This window comes from Anolis sagrei, chromosome X, assembly GCF_037176765.1.
Source record: "Anolis sagrei isolate rAnoSag1 chromosome X, rAnoSag1.mat, whole genome shotgun sequence".
Classification (NCBI taxonomy): domain Eukaryota; kingdom Metazoa; phylum Chordata; class Lepidosauria; order Squamata; family Dactyloidae; genus Anolis; species Anolis sagrei.
This window is the reverse complement of record NC_090034.1, coordinates 80,988,447-81,007,118: the sequence shown is the minus strand read 5'-3', so window position 1 is coordinate 81,007,118 and position 18,672 is coordinate 80,988,447. Positions and strand designations below refer to the sequence as shown.

The following is an 18,672-nucleotide window of genomic DNA, read 5'->3' as shown; positions in this document are numbered from 1 at the left end:
AAACTCCAGCAAGGACCAATCTTAGACCCCACCTTCACTGACCATTTAGTGTAGCTTCAAACTGCAGAGGTCAGATAAGGGACTCCCACGAAATCAACAGGAGTAAAGTGTTTCGATGAAGGGAAGTCTTACTCCCACTCTCTTCTGTTTTGGTCAGACTTCACCTGGAATAAGACTGTGCCCAGTTCTGGGCAAGACAATTGAAGATGGAGATGGAAGGGGTCCAGAGTTTGGAAACCAAGCCCGTGAGGAGCAGCTAAAGGAGATGGATGTTTGACTTGGAGAAAAGGCGACTGAGAGATGGTGACATGAGAGCCATGGGTTTTGACCTTTAAAGCCCTTCACGGCATCGGTCCAGATTACCTCAGACATCGCATTCCTTTGTATCCATCAGGTAGAGCATTAAGATCAAGAGCGGAAAATGCTGGTCTCCTTGAGCATCCGTGACACTCTCAATTTGAAGATCACTAGAGACGAGTCCTTCTCGGGAGTGGCTCCCTCTCTTTGGAATGCCCTCCCAGAGATTAGATCTCCACCCTCTTTGTTGGCATTCAGGAAGAGCCTAAAAACCTTCCTTTGCAAGGAAGTCTTTGGGGGAAAATAGTGATATTTGAAGGTTAGGAAGGCCCTTCAACTTCGTTACGTGTTATCAGGGTGGTTTTTAATGCATTTTTATTGGGGTTGTAATTAAGTGTTTCACAGCATTTGCTAATATTTATGATTTTAACTTACATATATTGTATACCTTTACTGGCTGTAAGCCGCCTTGGGCCCTTGACTGGGAAAAGCAGGGTATAAATTTCATAAATAAATGAATGAAAACATATTTAAATATTTGAAAAGGTGTCCAATTGTGCAGAAAGGGGCACACTTTGTTTTCTGCTGCTCTGGAGACTAGGACACAGTGCAGCAGTGTGTTCAAATTGCAGGAAAAGATTCCATGTAAACATTAGGAAGAACTTCCTGATGGTGCATGCTATTTCACAGTGGAATATGCTGCCTTGGCTTGTGACGGAGTCTTCTCTGCAGGTTTTAAAACAAAGGATGGATGGTCATCTGTTGGGAGTGCTTTGTGTGCTGTATGTCAGCCTGCTCAGCCTATGCTTGTATCTGATGTTCATGATAGGAATGGGGATGATGTTCCTGATGGTGGGCCTGGGTCTGTTGGCAATGGGGATGAGGGTTTGCCTGGGCCTGAATTAAGCCCAGATGAGAGGCCCAAGCTGTTTCAGGAAGATTTACAAGGTCACATTCCTGGGAGAGGCCCTTCACAGTCTTTCACAGAACAACTTCTAAAGATTATTTGTTAGGTTAATAAGAGTCAAGTTAATCAGAGTCAAGTTAATGAGAGTGTAGATAGAAAGCAAGGCTTTTGTAAACAGATAGACACAAAGAAGATCAGTTCGTTTACAGGAAAAGAAATATAAGAAACCTTTGTGTTGTTAGGTCAAGAGAAATGCTTTCCTTTTGGTTCTGGGATCTGGAAAAGCCTTATATTGATTCATAGGAGTTGCCTCAGTTGGGTCAACGTTGGAATTTCATGACAGTATTGCTTTCAAGTGTTCTTAGTTTCATGTACCAAGTTTTTGCCAAACTCCCGATTTGTGTTTCATGGATTTTTATACCTATGGATCTTATTTTGCCTTGAAGCCCATGGACTAACCTTTGTTTTGGAACTTTAATGTTTTTGCTAATTTTACTGCTTTGCATTCTTATATTCTTCAATACACTGCTTACTGATTTTACCAAGCTGGTGTGATGTTTAAGGTCAGAGATGTTCCTGCTTTGCTGTACGACATCCTGCACGAAAGGGAGTTCAGCTGGATGGCCTTTGTAGTCTCTTCTAACTCTTACAATTCTATGAAATTGTATAAAAGAAATATCTTAATGTGGTTTATGTCATCACCCTGCAAGCCCCTAACTGCTTCCAGGATTGCCTATGGAATCATCTGCGCCATTTTTGAGGTTTTTTTGAAATTGCATTACATGGTCAGTGAAAATGGGCCCTTAATCTGGTTTCCGTTCTTAGCCCAGCACTTTCACTGCAGCCAAAGGACAACAATACAACTCCAGTCTGAGAAGAAGTGATCCCAGGCCCAAGTATAAAGTGATCCCATCCCCTCCATGGGTCCAATGCCGGTCTCCATATCGAAGGATCCTACACAATGCTTCCTGGCAGCTGTTAGAACCCAAGCAGTCATCCAACTTTGAGGAAAAGACCAAGAAAGAAGACAGGAGCCTTATTTACAATCGACGGGGGAGAGATGCCCCCACGAACTGAGTAGTGTGTTTAATCTTCATCGCCTTCAACAAATCAGTAGTGCAGCAATGTAAACAGAGCTCAGGAAAAACCTGTTTCTCACCTCAAGGAAGGATGTTCAGCTTCTGCCCTCCCATCCCTTCTATGCCTATGTATCACCTTCATCTTCCCGACCCCCAGCAATTATTCTGATCAAACGACTCAAATTAGTATTGTAAACCTTTGGCTCTGGGTCTGTCGGACTTTGGCGGATATACCTAGAGCCGTCTCTGACTGGATGAGTGTTTGAGACGTTCCAGTTTTTGAAATTTAAAGGGCTCACAAGTCAAAACAGGAGCTGCTGGAAGGGCTGCTCACTGGACACAGACACCATTGAAAAGAGAGAAGAGGAGCCAAAGGAATGCTGGTCATAGCTATGCTTTCCTTCAAACTCAGTGGTTCTCAACCTATGGGACCCCAGATGTTTTGGCCTACAACTCCCAGAAATTCCAGCAAGTTTACCATCTGTTAGGATTTCTGGGAGTTGAAGGCCAAAACATCTGGGGACCCACAGATTGAGAACCACTGAGTGGAGAGAAAGACATGCTTTTTTCAAGTGTGAGGAGCAGGTAATGGCACAGGGAAAACAGGAGGTGACAAGAGGAAGGGAGAAAGAGGAAAATCACTTATACCAGGATCACACAACAATGAACCTCCAGTTAAGACAGGGAAGGGAGCTGGTGTTTGTGTAGTGAGGAAACTCTCCACCTTTGCAAAGCGGAGGCTTCTGATTTGGGCAAAGCAACATTTAAGGGATCTTTGTGACTCCAGACACCCAGCTTTTCCATGTGAGAAGCACACTACAAAAAAGTGCAAGGTGATGGAGCTGGAATGAGATAGGCATCAATCAAATGGCTCATGTCAGCCTTTGACCCCACTTTCCCCGTGTGCAAAGAGTTTTTGTGAGACAAACAGAGTGTCAAAAGTTAGAGGAAGTTATGGTCTTCCAGTGTCACCGACTGCTAAGGGTCAAGGCAGGACGGAGGGAGCCGGACATGGAGGAGGAGTCTCCCGTTCCCACACAGTGGCTAAACTCGCAATAATTTAAAATAAAAGGAATGGAAACCCCTTACAATCATGAAGGTGGCCAAAAAGGCAATTTTGCCCCTTTGCCCTGGAGATGATAATGCCTGGCCTAATTTCCAAAAGAAAGAAAAAAGAGTGGCACCCAACATCATCTTCCCGCTGTCGAAGCAAGTGCTTTAAAAAGTCCCGTTTGTGTCTTCTTGACTTCCAGGCCGGAAAAGAGCCAGGATAAGGTCCTTTGAATCAAGACTGTTTGCCAGCCCCGCAGCAAACGCATTTTGGGTTGGGCCACATTTTGCAGTCTGGGCAAAGCAAGTGCGTATTCTCACAAGAGTGGTTTCAAGTCCTACAGCATTTCAGACCCATCGTCTTCACAGTCTTTTGTTTTTGTTTCACAGCTTCTATTTTTTTCTGTTTTTACCAGAATTTTCCCTTGAAGTCCAATTTCAAGTACAGGCAGTTAAGACTTGGAGAAAGAAAAATATTAAAGATCAGCAGTAAACAAAAGGTAGTCCCCACGTAATGAGTTAGCAGCGCTCTCCTTCAGAGGTCCCAGCAGGCCTCCGGTGGCTCCTCAGGGCCCTCTGAGGAGTGGAACGGCCTCCTGGGCAGTCGGGCAGACGGGCGAACCTCTGCGAGCAGCAGCCCCTTCTTGCTTTCCTTCCCTCCCTCCCTGACTCCCCTAATATGGGCTATAGGATCTCCTCCCGCTGGTTCTTTGGCTTGGCAGCTGCCTGGCCGTTGTGAAGGAAGCCATTCTGGTGCTGGAGCAGCTTCCCTTTCTCCCGGTCCGGCCACGTGAAGATGGCCTCGTCGCTGTCCAGCTCTGACTCCGAATGCATCAGGCTTGTATTCTGGGCCTGGCATTTTTGCTTACTACCTTCAAAAGGAAACAGAGAGGACACTAAGAGAAACTTGCAACTGAGCACAAAAGAGAGATATTCCTAATAGGTATATATTGCACATTGCTATGGAACCCCCCTCCCGGTGAGTTAAATAAGTTAAACCCTTGTGCCAGCAGGACTTATGACCAACAGGTCAGCAGTTCAAATCCAAAGAGTGGGTTGAGCTCCCTCTGTCAGCTCCAACTCCCCATGTGGGGACATGAAGGAAGCCTCCCACAAGGATGGTAAAAATATACCGTATTTTACGGCATATAAGACAACTGGGCGTATAAAATGACCCCCAACTTTTCCAGTTAAAATCTAGAGTTTGGGATATACTTGCCGTATAAGACTCCCCCTCTTCCAACATAAACCAAATAAAAATTTAGAAAGCATCAGATTCGATTTCAATATGGTAATTTTCCTATTACTGTAACTCCTTCTCTGCCTCTCAGATCTCGCACATGCACACCTGCACCGCTTCACTGCAGTCTTCAGGAGTGAGATCTGAGAGGCAGAGGAGGAAGTACGGTAATAGGATACAAGGGCGGGCCAGACAGGTAAAAGAGGTGTGTTTTTTTGGGCCCAGAGCCACTCTATCTCTTTTTTCCATACCCCGGGCACCCCAGAAGCCTGCAACTTGCTCCGCCCTTCACTTACACCTTCCTGGTGAGGTACCCCTTCACCATCGGGACCGCATTAAGTCCACGAATCCTGATGAATGGATTTTCTTCTACTGTACTTGTACAGCGTCGCCCTTAATGCTTTCATACAGTCACTGCATACGGCAGGGATGTGGCCACTGCCATTTTTGAGCTCCCCGCACCATATGCAGTAATCACAGATTCTCCAATCCAGATTGGAAGTTTCAGCACCCGCTCTATAAGACAACTCCCACATATAAGACGACCTCTGACTTTTGAGAAGATTTCCTTGGGATAAGTTGTCTTATATGCCATAAAAAACGGTATATATATCTCAAACATCCAGGTGTCCCCTGGACAACGTCCTTGCAAACATCCAATTTTCTCACACCAGAAGCAACTTGCAATTTCTCAAGTCATTCCTGACCCCCCCCCCCCCCCCCCCCAATAAAACACATTTTTATCAATGTAGGGCTTTTTTGTGTCAGGAGCAATTTGAGAAACTGCAAGTCATTTCTTGTGTGAGAGAATTGACCATCTGCAAGGAATTTGCCCAGGGGATGCCTGGATGTTCGATGTTTTACCATCCTTGTGGGAGGCTTCTCTCATGTCCCCACATGGGGAGCAGGAGCTGACAGAGGGAGCTCATTCGTGCTCTCCCCAGATTCGAAGCTCCGACCTGTTGGTCTTTAGTCCTGCCAGCACAAGGGTTTAACCCATTGCCCCACTGGAGGCTAATATAGGTTAGGGTTTACAGAACAAACAAGACAGCAGGACCTTCTCCTGAGGTTATTATAATCTAAAAATTACTGAGTGCATTACACTTTCAAATTAATGAAGTTTGGCACCACTTTAACTGCTATGGAATCCTGGGAGTTGCTGTTTGGGGAGACTCTAGCATTCTTTGGCAGAGAAGACTAAGGATCTTGTAAAACGACAACTCCCAGGATTCCATAATATGGAGCCATGGCAGTTACGTTGCTGTCAAACTGCATTAATTCGAAAGTGTAGATGCACCCTGAAATATAAGCGGCATGAGCCGGTTTTTTGGTCCAGCTGCATCAACTTGCTGACAGATAGGCCTGACAGAAAAGGTTTGCCCCTCCACCCCCCTAATTATTTGGAAAGCACTACTGCACTGTACATATTCATAGCAACTGGAGAAAAAGTGGCCCAAATTTTGCAAGGCTTCTAGCATTAATCTTGACAGGCATTGTCAGATGCACCTTTGGGATAGACAGGCCTTCCTTGAATTACTGAATGCCTTCAAATCAACGCTCATAGGGCCAAGGCCTTCTCTGTGCCAAGCAAAGATGTCCAAACTCCCGGGAATAGAAACCAGCTTGACTCAGCACCCTTATCTCCTAACCTTTCTTCCAATGCCTCACCTGCTTTGGGGTTTGGTTTCAATGCCAGGCTCTCTTGATCTGTGGCATCCAAAATTTTGTATTTACTCTTCCGTTTGGGTTTCCCTTTACGCCTGAAGGGAGACAAACAAAAAGGGGTAGAGACAGGCTGAAACCTCAGTATCCTTATGGAGAAAGTGTTTGCCCCATTGAGAGTCTGGTTCCAAGCCTTACTCACCTCTTGAAGCAACACACCACCACCCAGGAGAAGATCCCGACAGAAACCACGATGACAAAGGATGCAATGACGACATAGAGCACACTCCATTCTGGAAGAATTACAGAAAGGCAGTCTGAGCATTTGAATTTGAGATAGTAATAATAATAATAATAATAATAATAATAATGACTGTGGAGCAGAACAGACAACTCCACATCTATATGCTAGTCCACTATGCCCTGCCTCATGTACAGAGGAAGAATTGTTGGAGGCTAAAGACAATGCCATTGCTGTTGCCTGTTTTTGGTCAAAAGATATTTAGCCACCTGCGCTCCTTCTATTTTTTATCGGTTTTATACTAATTAATGTAATGCTTTTGATCTAAATAAATAAATAAATAAATAATAATAATAATAAACAACCAGGGATTATATCCTCAACTGTTGAAAGAAAATCGCACAGACGGACTACAAACAAAGGCACAACTCTGGCCCAAATGATTCACTGGAACTTATGTCACAAGTACCACCTGCCAGTAGTAAAGAATTGGTGGGATCATAAACCTGCAAAGGTAGTGGAAAATGAACACGCAAAAATTCTGTGGGACTTTCGAATCCAGACTGACTAAGTTTAGGAACACAATACACCAGACATCATGATTGTAGAAAAGAAAAAAGTTTGGATTATTGATGTCGCCATACCAGATGACAGTCACATTGAGGAAAAACAACAGGAAAAAACTCAGCTGTTATCAGGATCTCAAAATCGAACTGCAAAGGCTGCGGCATAAACCAATTCAGGTGGTTCCAGTGGTCATTGACACACTGGGTGCCGTGTCAAAAGATCTCAGCCGGCATTTGGAAACAATAAACATTGACAAAATCACGATCTGTCAACTGTAAAAGGCCACCTTGCGTGGATCTGCGTGCATCGTTCAAAAATACATCGCACAGTCCTAGACACTTGGGAAGTGTTCGACTTGTGATTTTGCGATATGAAATCCAGCATATAGATCTCGTTTGCTGTGACATACTGTGCTTTTGTGTCAATAATAATAATAATAATAATAATAATAATAATAATAATATATTTATATTCCATTCCATCTCCTCGTAGGGAATCAGGGTGGATTCCAAACATAAAAGGCAAACATTCAATGCCCGAACACAACTACAATACACCCATAATAACGAAAATTGACAACCCAACATATAAACACACATTATACCTTAACAACTAAAATTAAATAAAAAACGCAACCTGTTACATGAGACATAAGAGAAAACATCAGACATCAAACAGAAGCATCCATTTCCTAGTTCCTTGGGGGCTAATAGATTGGAGATTGGAATGGGAAGGAGGAGCTGTGCCATTGGTCTGGGGTCTTGATATTGCTACAATGAGGCCTCTGAGGGAAAGACAGGAATGCTATGCTCTGAAAACGGAAGGAAATGTTGTGGCCTTTGAAATGGCCAGGCCTGGGAGTATGTTGTGTGAAGTCTTGGATCCAGCTCAGCACAGAAGCCAGGGAAAATACACAATTTGTGCAGAGAAGCCCAACATGATTTGGTTCTGAACTATTTTCCAAGCAAAGAAGCTCCGCTTCTAACAGCTATGGTGTTCTGAAGAACAATTTGAACCAAAATTTCTAAACCAGGATTTCCTGGAACTGCAGAGTCTCAAGAAAGATTTCCAGTGGTTCCACAAAAAATTGCAATTAAAGAAACACACTCTTCTTTGCAAGCTATACATATAATAATGTTATGCAAAGGTTCCCCAAGACCTGAAAATTATCTCAATGGTTTCTTCAAGGTCAACACACAACTAATATATACAATTCCCAGCCTGTGGCAATCTGACACCCTCCACCTTCTGCCCAATGTGCCTCCGCTTTTTGCTGGGCCCTCCTCTACAAAATGCAGGCACAAAAGCTATGCAACCCAGAGAGGCTTCATCTCCTTTGAATCCTGCTCCATCAACTGAGGGGGGAATCTACCAGAAACTGGAGTCTGCTCACCACAATTACTTTCTCCATCACCAATCTGCACTTTGATGAAGTTCTCCATCCAGAATGGGTCGCAGACGCAGCGCTTGGTGAAAGAGTTGCAGTGTCCATGGTCTGAACAGTTCAGCTGGCAGGCTGTGGGGAGAGAGAGAGTCCAGTCAACACGACGGAATGCAGAGCCAAGCAGAGCAGCCACCAAGAGAGATGCACAGCCAGGCTTGCAGTCATGGGGACTGAAGGAGGTCCTTACATACCTGGCCTCTTAAAAGTGGCAACTGAACTCCTTTTATGTCCTGAACCTTGCTCTTTATCTTGGGCTCATTGTGAATGCCATTAGTATATGACAGGATGGGATACAATGCTTTCTTTATAGAAAAAGCATTCACTTTTTTGCCTAGGAGCTCAAGGCATGTACTCTCTACCTTTCTGTGAGATCCCTTTGTGCATCAGCTGTGTTGCTGGAGTGATATGTTTATTGTGAAAGGAATTCTTCAAAAGACACAGGAGCTTATATGAGTACTACACATGTATTGTTTGGAATACACGAAACTACCCTAAAGCCCCATATTTTTGTTGATCATTCGTTCAGTCACTTCCGACTCTTTGTGACCTCATGGACCATCCCACGCCAGAGCGCCCTGTCGGCTATCACCTCCCCCAGTTCCTTCAGAGTCAAGCCAGTCACTTCAAGGATACCATCCATCCATCATGCCCTTGGTTGGCTCCTCTTCCTTTTTCCTTCCATTTTCCCCAGCATCATTGTCTTCTTTAAGCTTTCCTTTCTTCTCATGATGTGGCCAAAGTACTTCATCTTTGCCTCTAATAATAAAGCCCCATATATATATATATATATATACACACACACACACACACATATATACGTACATACATATATACATATACATAGAGATATACACATACACACACACATATGGCTCAAACACATCATGTATGCAGAGTCGCAGGGTCATAAGACACATAAATCCTCTGCCCAGGCTTGATTTACCCCTTCCCACACACCAGAGCAATCTTTATTGCATATCATGGAAGACTACACAGGGGATCTCATAATTAAATAACATGATTGTGATACTGTCTCTCTTTTGTGCACAAAACAAGAAACCGAACCCACCTAGCTGTATCCTGCTGGTTTTGAGAAGTGATGCCATGCAGGCACCAACATAAAGCATGGGCCAGAAGTTTAGCACAGCTGGTAAATCATCAGCAATTATAAAATCTATCAAAGGTGAAAGGTTGCAAGTTCAAAGCCCCGGGTCGGCGTGAGCGGTCGACTGTCAGCCCTGCTCACTGTTTACCAAAGCAGTTTGAAAACAGCTTTCGCTGTAATTAGAAAAATTACGTACCACTAAAAGCGGGGGAGGTGTTTTACAATGCCATAAAGAAAAATAAGATCAGAAAATGCTGGAATGAGGAAGTCCTGATGGCTATTTGTCATAGAGGATGGAGTGACAGCACCCCCTGTGGACTCCAGCCCAACCATCCATGGCATCGAAACAACACCTCCTTCTGTGCTGTCTGTATGTGTACTTGTGATCTGCCTTGAGTCCCTTTCAGGGTGAGAAGGGTGGAATATAAATATATTATTATTATTATTATTATTCCTCTATCTATCTGAAATATGTGGACAAAAGAAGTGGTCTGCCTTTCTGGGTTACTATTTATCATGACGGAGGTAACATATATGATGCATGCTGTACTGCCTCGTCTAAGATTGGGAAGGAAAGCAGTTGAGGTTTGAGAGGAACTACAGCTGCTCAGATGCAAACACTTGGATGTCTTTGTGCCATGTTCATCTTTGCCTTAATAGAATCTGTGGTGCTACCTAAATGCACAAATCCCAGCAATCTAGATAGTAGCTAGACAAGGATATATACTAGAAGCAACCATATCTTCTACCATCTCCCACTCCTCCTGAGGGAGTGGGAGAGAATGACTTTTGTTATCTATTTCAAGTATTAACTTATGAATGGCTGACTTTAACATGCACATAATTTGCTCACTTTGAGATATATCTGGAAGGACAAACATGTAGTTTCCAGCTCGGTTAAGTTTCTGCCTGTCATCACAATGTAGTTTTCATGGTACCGGAACTAAGGAAGATGTGGATAGGTGAAATCTTTCACCCTAAGGTGGCAATGCTAAGTGGCAAGGACTGGAGAAGTAGCTGCTTCAGCTATGCTTCCAACTTACTGACAGTATTGATCTCCAATGCCCGGAAGATGAGGAAGCCAGACTGCTGCTTCCGCAGTTCATTCTTGAGGGTCCATGCGACGTCATGTCCTTTGAAGAGCAGGTGAGAGGGCTGGTTCCACACATAAAACACCATCTTTGTGCTGCAAGAGACAAGAATGTTGCAAGGTAAAAGCAGAACAAACAGAAGAATTACAAGTTTGGGGATGAGATGGAGAGCTAGAGATGCACAGAAATAGTTCAGAATACAAAACCTTTTTTTTTTTTTTTTTGCTGCTGGTATGAGAGGGTTCATTAAAGATTTCCCCTGGCCTACTTCCTGTGGACTGAGAGCAATGGAACTTGGCATAGTTATGAGTCCTTCTGTCTATCGGTGCCATCTAGGGTCACACACTTCTCCCATCTTTTTAAGCAACTGTAAACACCTTGCTTATCGAAGTCAACAGGTTGCTCCAAAAGCTACGTTGTGACTTTGGAAATCAGAGTCTCATCATCTGAAAAATGCTTGCCCTTCAAAAATAACTTCATAGTTGGAAAGAGGTGGAAGTCCAATGGTGCGAGGTCAGGTTAATAAGGGGGATTCAGTAGAATTTCAAAGCCACTAGAGCATGCTTCCACTTGGGCAACATGTATGTTGTGAACTGGTGCACTGTCTTGCAGAAGGCAGACACCTTTGGTGAGCAAGCCACGTCTCTTGGTTTAGATGGCCTCCTCCCGCAATTTCCGCAGCAGTAAAGCATAGTATGTCCCAGTGATTGTGGTACCCTTTGCTAAGAAATCTGTCAGTACTACTCCATGCTAGTCCCAAAATACTGTGAGCATGACCTTGCCTGATGAGAGTTGGGCATGTGCCTTCTTTGCAGGTGGCGAGTCATGATGCTTCCATTGCATTGATTGGACTTTAGTCTCAGGATCATAGCAATGGACTAAGCTTTCATCCTGTGTGATCAGTCTGTTGAAAAAGTCCTCCTGGTTTCATGGCACGTTGTCAATACAGCCTGAGAGCATTCGACTTGTTCTGCTTCTGGAAAGGCATGAGCAGCCAGGGGACCCAGGGAGCGGATACCTTACACATGTGAAGATGGTCTTGGCTGATTTTTTTCCACGGGCCCCACACTAATCTTGACATTTTGGGCTAGGTGGCCATGCAGTGATTTTCCAAAATGGCGACCTCCACTTGCTGCATGGTGTGTTCATCAATAGCAGAGTGGGGTCGCCCTGGAATTGGAGCTGTTTGCACCAAACTCAGACTACATTTGAACTGGCGATGCCAGCTCTTGACTACATCATATGATGGGGAATCATCACCATAAACCCCTCTCATCTCATCAAACAAGGAGCCCCCGGTGGCGCAGTGGGTTAAACCCCTGTGCCGGCTGAAGACTGACAGGCTGCAGGTTCAAATCTGGGGAGAGCGCGGATGAGCTCCCTCTATCAGCTCCAGCTCCTCATGCGGGGACACAAGAGAAGCCTCCCACAAGGATGGTAAAAACATCAAAACACCCGGGCGTCCGCTGGGCAACGTCCTTGCAGATGGCCAATTCTCTCACACCAGAAGCGTCTTGCAGTTTCTCAAGTCACTTCTGATATGACAAAAAAAATCTCATCAAATGTCTCCTTTGGTGTGTGGCCTTTCAAGTAAAGGAACTTGATGACTGCTCTGGGTCCATTATCAAACCTCCCACCACTTCAGCACCTTTAATATCAAGACTTTTATCAGTTCTGAGTTGTAAATTGGAACGTAACATATCGAGACTTATATCATTACACATGTGCAGTTTCAGCATTCTGTGATAAATAGAAGTGGGTCAGAGGAAATCTTTAATGAATGCCCCTCGGAAGTCCAGATACTTTTGAGAGGTCAAATCCTAAAAGCAAAACAATTATGAAAAAAACGATGTGTACAATGTAAATAAATCAATGTAAATGATTTATTTACATTGTACACATTCAGATTTGTCTAAAGCACAAAATGTACAGCTCTAATTAATTATAAAAGAAAATAATCTTCTAGCCAGCAGAGCAAAGTAGCAACAAAAACCCCATCCTGTCTACCTGGCAAGGAAGAAACTGCACTTCTTTAAAACAGATGGAGAGCAAGGAGAAAATGCAGATCTCTTCCATTTACTTTATGCTTCCTTAACAGCAGCCAAATATGTATTGATCAGAAGCAAACATCTTCCTCTTCTACTTAGAGGAAGAAGGGTAAATGACTGGTTTAAGAGAAGGATGGAGCAAGGAAGGGGGAAAGACAAGTGTTGGTAATAAAAGCCCAAAGTGTCTCGGTTTCTCAGCACACCCTGTTAAAGGAGGCAGGCTTGCCAAGGTCAACAAAATACAGGCACTTTACTACTGCACCAAGTGGCATCTTGGGAAAATCTAACAGGAAACAAGGAAGGTTTCTTAAATAACTGTTTACAGCAGCCATTGTTCATTAAGATAATGCATGTTAGGGAGTGAACTCCTAACTCCAATATTTGTTCAGTCAACAGCTTTCTGCTGGTGCCATTTTGAAGCATGCTTTGACATCCCCACAAGGTAATTGGCATTGCAAGATAACCTTTCTGCTCATTGTTTATTCAAAGAAGTTTTGTTTTGAAGGTTGACAGGCCAAGCAAAATTAACAACCGGAGTCTGCACAAAAGGTTGGAAGTCAGGGGATGATGGGCCACACAGGAGCATGGGTTGGACCCAGGCCCTTCATGTGGTAACAGGATCACACATCGGCAGGAAGGGTGCAGGCTCCCTGCCTCCTTTGCAAGGTTAAGTGCTATTTCTTCCAATCTTTGGCCCTCAAAAGGATATGCAGAAGTGGCTCAGACATGAATGCAGGTTGCTTCTCTTCCTCTTCCCTTCAACTGACTGGCAAGTCTGCTTTACTTTTGTTTCCCCAGAAGATGGTTGTTTGACACTTTATTTTTCTGCAAGTTTCACATGCTTTAAACCCTTAAAACCCATCAAATAAGTAAGTAGGTGGAGCCTCCGGTGGCACAATGGGTTAAACCCTTGTGCCAGCAAGATTGAAGACCAAGAGGTTGTAGGTTCAAATTTGGGGAGAGCATGGATAGGCTTCCTCTATCAGCTCCAGCTCCCCATGCAGGGACATGAGAGAAGCCTCCAACAATGATGGTAAAACATCAACCATCCGGGCATCCCGTGGGCAACGTCCTTGCAGATGGCCAATTCTCTCAAGCCAGAAGCAACTTGCAGTTTCTCAAGTCGCTCCTGACACACAAAAAAGTTGTTATTGTTCATTCGTTCAGTCATTTCTGACTCTTCGTGACCTCATGGACCAGCCCACGCCAGAGCTCCCTGTCAGCCGTCACCACCCCCAGCTCCTTCAAGGTCAATCCAGTCACTTCAAGGATGCCATCCATCCATCTTGCCCTTGGTCGGCCCCTCTTCCTTTTTCCTTCCATTTCCCCCATCATAATTGTCTTCTCTAAGCTTTCCTTTCTTCTCATGATGTGGCCAAAGTACTTCATCTTTGCCTCCAATATCCTTCCCTCCAATGAGCAGTCAGGCTTTATTTCCTGAAGTATGGATTGGTTGGATCTTTTTGCGGTCCAAGGTACTCTCAGAACTTTCCTCCAACACCACAGTTCAAAAGCATCTATTTTCCTTCGCTCAGCCTTCCCTAAGGTCCAGCTCTCACATCCATAGGTGACTACGGGGAATACTATTGCTTTTACTGTACGGATCTTCGCTGCCAGTGTGATGTCTCTACTCTTCACTATTTTATCAAGATTGGATATTGCTCTCCTCCCAAGAAGTAAGCGTCTCCTGATTTCCTGGCTGCAGTCTGCGTCTGCAGTAATCTTCGCACTTAGAAATACAAAGTCTGTTTTCTCCCTCTATTTGCCAGTTATCAATCAGTCCAGTTGCCATATTCTGGGGGTTTTTATGTTTAACTGCAACCCAGCTTTTGCACTTTCTTCTTTCACCTTTATTAGAAGGCTCCTCAGCTCCTCCTTGCTTTCGGCCATCAAAGTGGTGTCATCTGCATATCTAAGGTTGTTAATGTTTCTTCCAGCAATTTTCACCCCAGTAGATAAAGTAAAAGCAGGGGCGGCTCAACCCATTACGCAAAGTAAACATTTGCAGTATAGTTGATTTTGCCCAGGGGCTCTCTTGAGGGAGAATAGAACTTGACATATGCGAGTTGTAGTTACTGGGATATATAATTCACCTACAATCAAAGAGCATTCTGAACTCCACCAATGATGGAATTGAACCAAATATGGCACACAGAACTCCCATGACGAACAGAAAATATATATCAGTGATTGGTTGGGGGGGGGGGGGGGGCGCCAAAATACTGTTTGCTTACCGTTGAAAATTACCTAGGGCCGCCTCTGAGTAGAAGTTTTCCTTTGACAGTAAGTCTCATCATGTCCGACTCTTGGGGTGGTGCTCATCTCCATTTCCAAGCCTAAGAGCCGATATTGCTATAGATACTTCCAAGGTCATGTGACCAGCATGACTGCATGGAGTGGCGTTACCTTCTCGCAGAAGCAGTACCTATTGATCTACTCATATTTGCATGTTTTCGAACTGCTAGGTGGGCAGAAACTAGAGCTAACAGCTGGAGCTCACTCCGCTCCCTGGATTCGAACCACCAACCTTTCGGTCAGCAAGTTCAGCTGCTCAGCGGTTTAACCTGCTGCGCCACCAGGGGGCCTTTCAAACAAATTACAGAGAGGGAAATAACCTATGTGACACAAAGGCCACCTATCTATACAGAAGAAATGCAGCTAGTCTTGCAAGCTGACAAAACAATTTGCCCCTGAATACATTCATGCTGAGAAGTTGGTGTCTATACCTGTAGGGTCGTCATAGAAATGTTATCTGTATACACTCCGAAACCCTCATTATCGCTTAAGGAAGACATTCCTTTTCCCAAGCATGTGCCTAGCTGCAAAATATTGTGCATACTATTTGTCCAGCACACAGCCAATTTTATTGCTTTCCCATCTTTATTCAAAAATAAATATTTGCAGCTGCGTTCATGGAGATAGCCATGTTAGTCTGTTTTAGCATAAAATAAAATGAGTCCAGTATAGCACCTTTGAGGCAAACAGTGAAAAAGAAACATCATGAACCACAAACCACTTCTTTAAATGCACTTTGATCTGCTATCTGCCCCTGATGAGGTGGACAGCAGTCCATAAAGCCAAACACCAACAATTGCTTCCTTGCAGTGAGTCTCAAGGTATTACTGCATTCCTTTTTGCCATTTTGCAACTGCTTTCTCCTTGAGGCTACAATTCCATTTACTGCCTTAGACTCACCCCAGTGGTCCCTCACCTCTGTTCAGTGTAAGGCTGAATTTTTTGGACGGTGATGTCTGAATCCAAGACCCCCAACAGGACGCCTATCTGACGGATGAACATGCCCTTCTGCCGCTCCGTCAGTTGGCTGACGTTCACGTCCAGTATCATCTCCACAAGGTTATTCTTCCTCGGATCTGTAAACAAAGCAAAGTTGAAGTGTTCCTACCCTTCCACCACATTCCATTTCAATCACTGCCCTTAGGAAACCCTACCACTAGGCTATGAAGTTTCCTCCTGCATCAGCACCATGTGGTCATAAATTCAACCCCATGCAACACAGCAAAGGTTGCAATTCACTACTGTAAGGGTTTCCACTCATGCAAACACAGGAAAGTATCAAGAATATGTAAGAATGGGGTCTGCAGTACCATAAGCAGGTTCATAATAATAATAATAATAATAATAATAATAATAATAATAATCATCATCATCATCCTGTGCACCTGCCTATAGTACTACAGACCCCATTCTTACATATTTGGGGGCCCCTCTCCCCAGCACCAACTGCCGTTCTGGGCCAGAGTGAAGAGAGAGGGGGCCAGAAGACAGTTCCACCTTGTCTCTTGTGCTATGCTAATAATATAATATAATATAATATAATCTATTGTATATACATATATTTATAATATTATAATGTAATACAATATAATACTACGAATACTACGATATTATAATTATATATTTTATATTACATGTAATATTACTAATAATATTACAATATAATGGTATAGTACAATACAGTAATATATAAAACTGATATTATACTATGCTAAAAATATAATATATTGTATGTATATATGTCTTGTAAGCTGCTCTGATTCCCCTTCAGGGTGAGAAGGGCGGCATATAAACGTTGTAAATAAATAATTAAATAAATATTCATTGGAACTTATGTCACAAGTACTACCTGACAGTAGTAAGGAACTGGTGGGATCATAAACCTGCAAAGGTAGTGGGAAATGAACACGCAAAAATACTGTGGGACTTTCAAATCCAGACTGACAAAAGTTTTGGAACACAATTCACCAGACATCACAATTGTGGAAAAGAAAAAAGTTTAGATTATTGTCACCATACCAGCTGACAGCCGAATTGATGAAAAATAATAGGAAAAACTCAGCAGTTATCAAAATCAAATTGCAAAGGCTCTGGCATAAACCAGTTCAGGTGGTCCCAGTGATAATCGACACAATGGGTGCCATGCCAAAAGATCTCAGCCAGCATTTGGAAACAATAAACATTGACAAAATCACAATCTGTCAACTGCAAAAGGCCACCTTACTTGGATCTGCACGCATCATTTGAAAATACATCACATAGTCCTAGAAGCTTGGGAAGTGTTCGACTTGTGATTTTGTGATACAAAATCCAGCATATAGATCTCGTTTTCTGTGACATACTGTGTTTTTGTGTCAGTAAAATAATAATAATAATAATAATAATAATAATAATAATAATAATGAATCTTTATCAATATCCTGTTTTTCTCCCTCACAGGACCCAAAGCAGCTTACAACATATTAAAATAATGTAAACAATAATCCATATACATCAATAATAAGTATAAAACATCATAAAATAAGCAGTTTAAAATAACAATAATATACATTCACATTCATGATTTGTCTGGAGACAGACATATCAAGGGCCAACAAGTACCATGTCAGGATACCAAATGCAAGGCATAGCATAGTCCTGATAGATAGTGTTATGAAGTGGGGTTTGTATCACAGGCAGGGAAGTCTCACTGGATCCATAAGGCCACTGGGTAGCCTTCAGGCAAGCCACTCTGCATCCCCAAAACTGCTATGGAGAGAGATCGTAAGATTGTCCCACCTATTACTAAGATTCAGTTTAATAAACTCCTGGGACACTCAAGACATTTATCATACTACTACAGCCACTGCTGTCATGTATTATTATTTTGCAATAGGAGCTCCTGGTGGTGCAATGGGTTAAACCCTTGTACCAGCAGGACTGCTGACCGAAAGGTCAGCGGTTCAAATTTGATGAGCAGGGTGAGCTCCTGACTGTCAGCTCCAGCTTCCCATGCAGGGACATGAGTGAAGCCTCCCACAGGATGGTAAAACATCTGGGCGTCTCCTGGGCAGTGTCCTTGCAGACAGTCAATTCTCTTACACCAGAAGTGACTTGGAGTTTCTCAAGTCGCTCCTGACACGAAAAAAATGCAATATCTTCACAATGAACATGGTCCGAGCTGCATAGGCGTGAAGATGCTGAACTTACCAGGCTTGACTTCCACCGTGGCCCTTTCGATATCGTATTCCCCTTTGGCATCCGTCACTTTAAGGTGGAAAGTGTACTGCCCCTCTACCAGGTTGGAGAGGACAAGCACTGGGTGATGGTCCGAATTATTTAACACTTCCTATAGTTAACAGAAAAGCACATGAGGGCACATCACTCATCTTGGTTGGGCTCTAAAACTGTAAACGAACCCTCTCCCTGTTTTGGGTGGTTTGTTTTCTAATCTGGAGCTTTGAAGGAAGGGCTGAGATTGTCACTATTACTCTTCCTATCAGAGCAATGGTATTTTAGTGCTTTTAACACCTGAACTCTGAGATAAACTTCCCATGTTCTTTCATTTTTATTAGGAAAGATAAAAAGCCATCCTGATCAGAAGCCACAAGTGCAGGCATTAGAAATCTAGGACTTTTCAAAGGGCATTGAATGAGAAAGGATCAGA

At 43.4% G+C, this 18,672-nt stretch overlaps 1 protein-coding gene across 2 annotated transcripts in view; it reads right to left on the bottom strand.

Annotated features, from left to right (window-relative positions):
• Positions 1-2,240: 2,240 nt before the first annotated feature.
• KIAA0319L (KIAA0319 like) overlaps positions 2,241-18,672 on the bottom strand; it is a 119,067-nt gene continuing 102,635 nt past the window's right edge. The window contains exons 15-21 of one of the 2 annotated variants that reach the window (XM_060784176.2): positions 18,216-18,354; positions 15,943-16,102; positions 10,636-10,778; positions 8,437-8,559; positions 6,438-6,528; positions 6,242-6,333; positions 2,241-4,205 (exon numbers count right to left, since the gene is read on the bottom strand). In XM_060784176.2, the coding sequence (XP_060640159.2) occupies positions 4,018-4,205; positions 6,242-6,333; positions 6,438-6,528; positions 8,437-8,559; positions 10,636-10,778; positions 15,943-16,102; positions 18,216-18,354 (936 nt within the window). In that variant the 3' untranslated portion in view covers positions 2,241-4,017. The remainder of the gene's footprint in view (positions 4,206-6,241; positions 6,334-6,437; positions 6,529-8,436; positions 8,560-10,635; positions 10,779-15,942; positions 16,103-18,215; positions 18,355-18,672) is intronic. The other variant, XM_060784177.2, reaches the window with a different exon arrangement.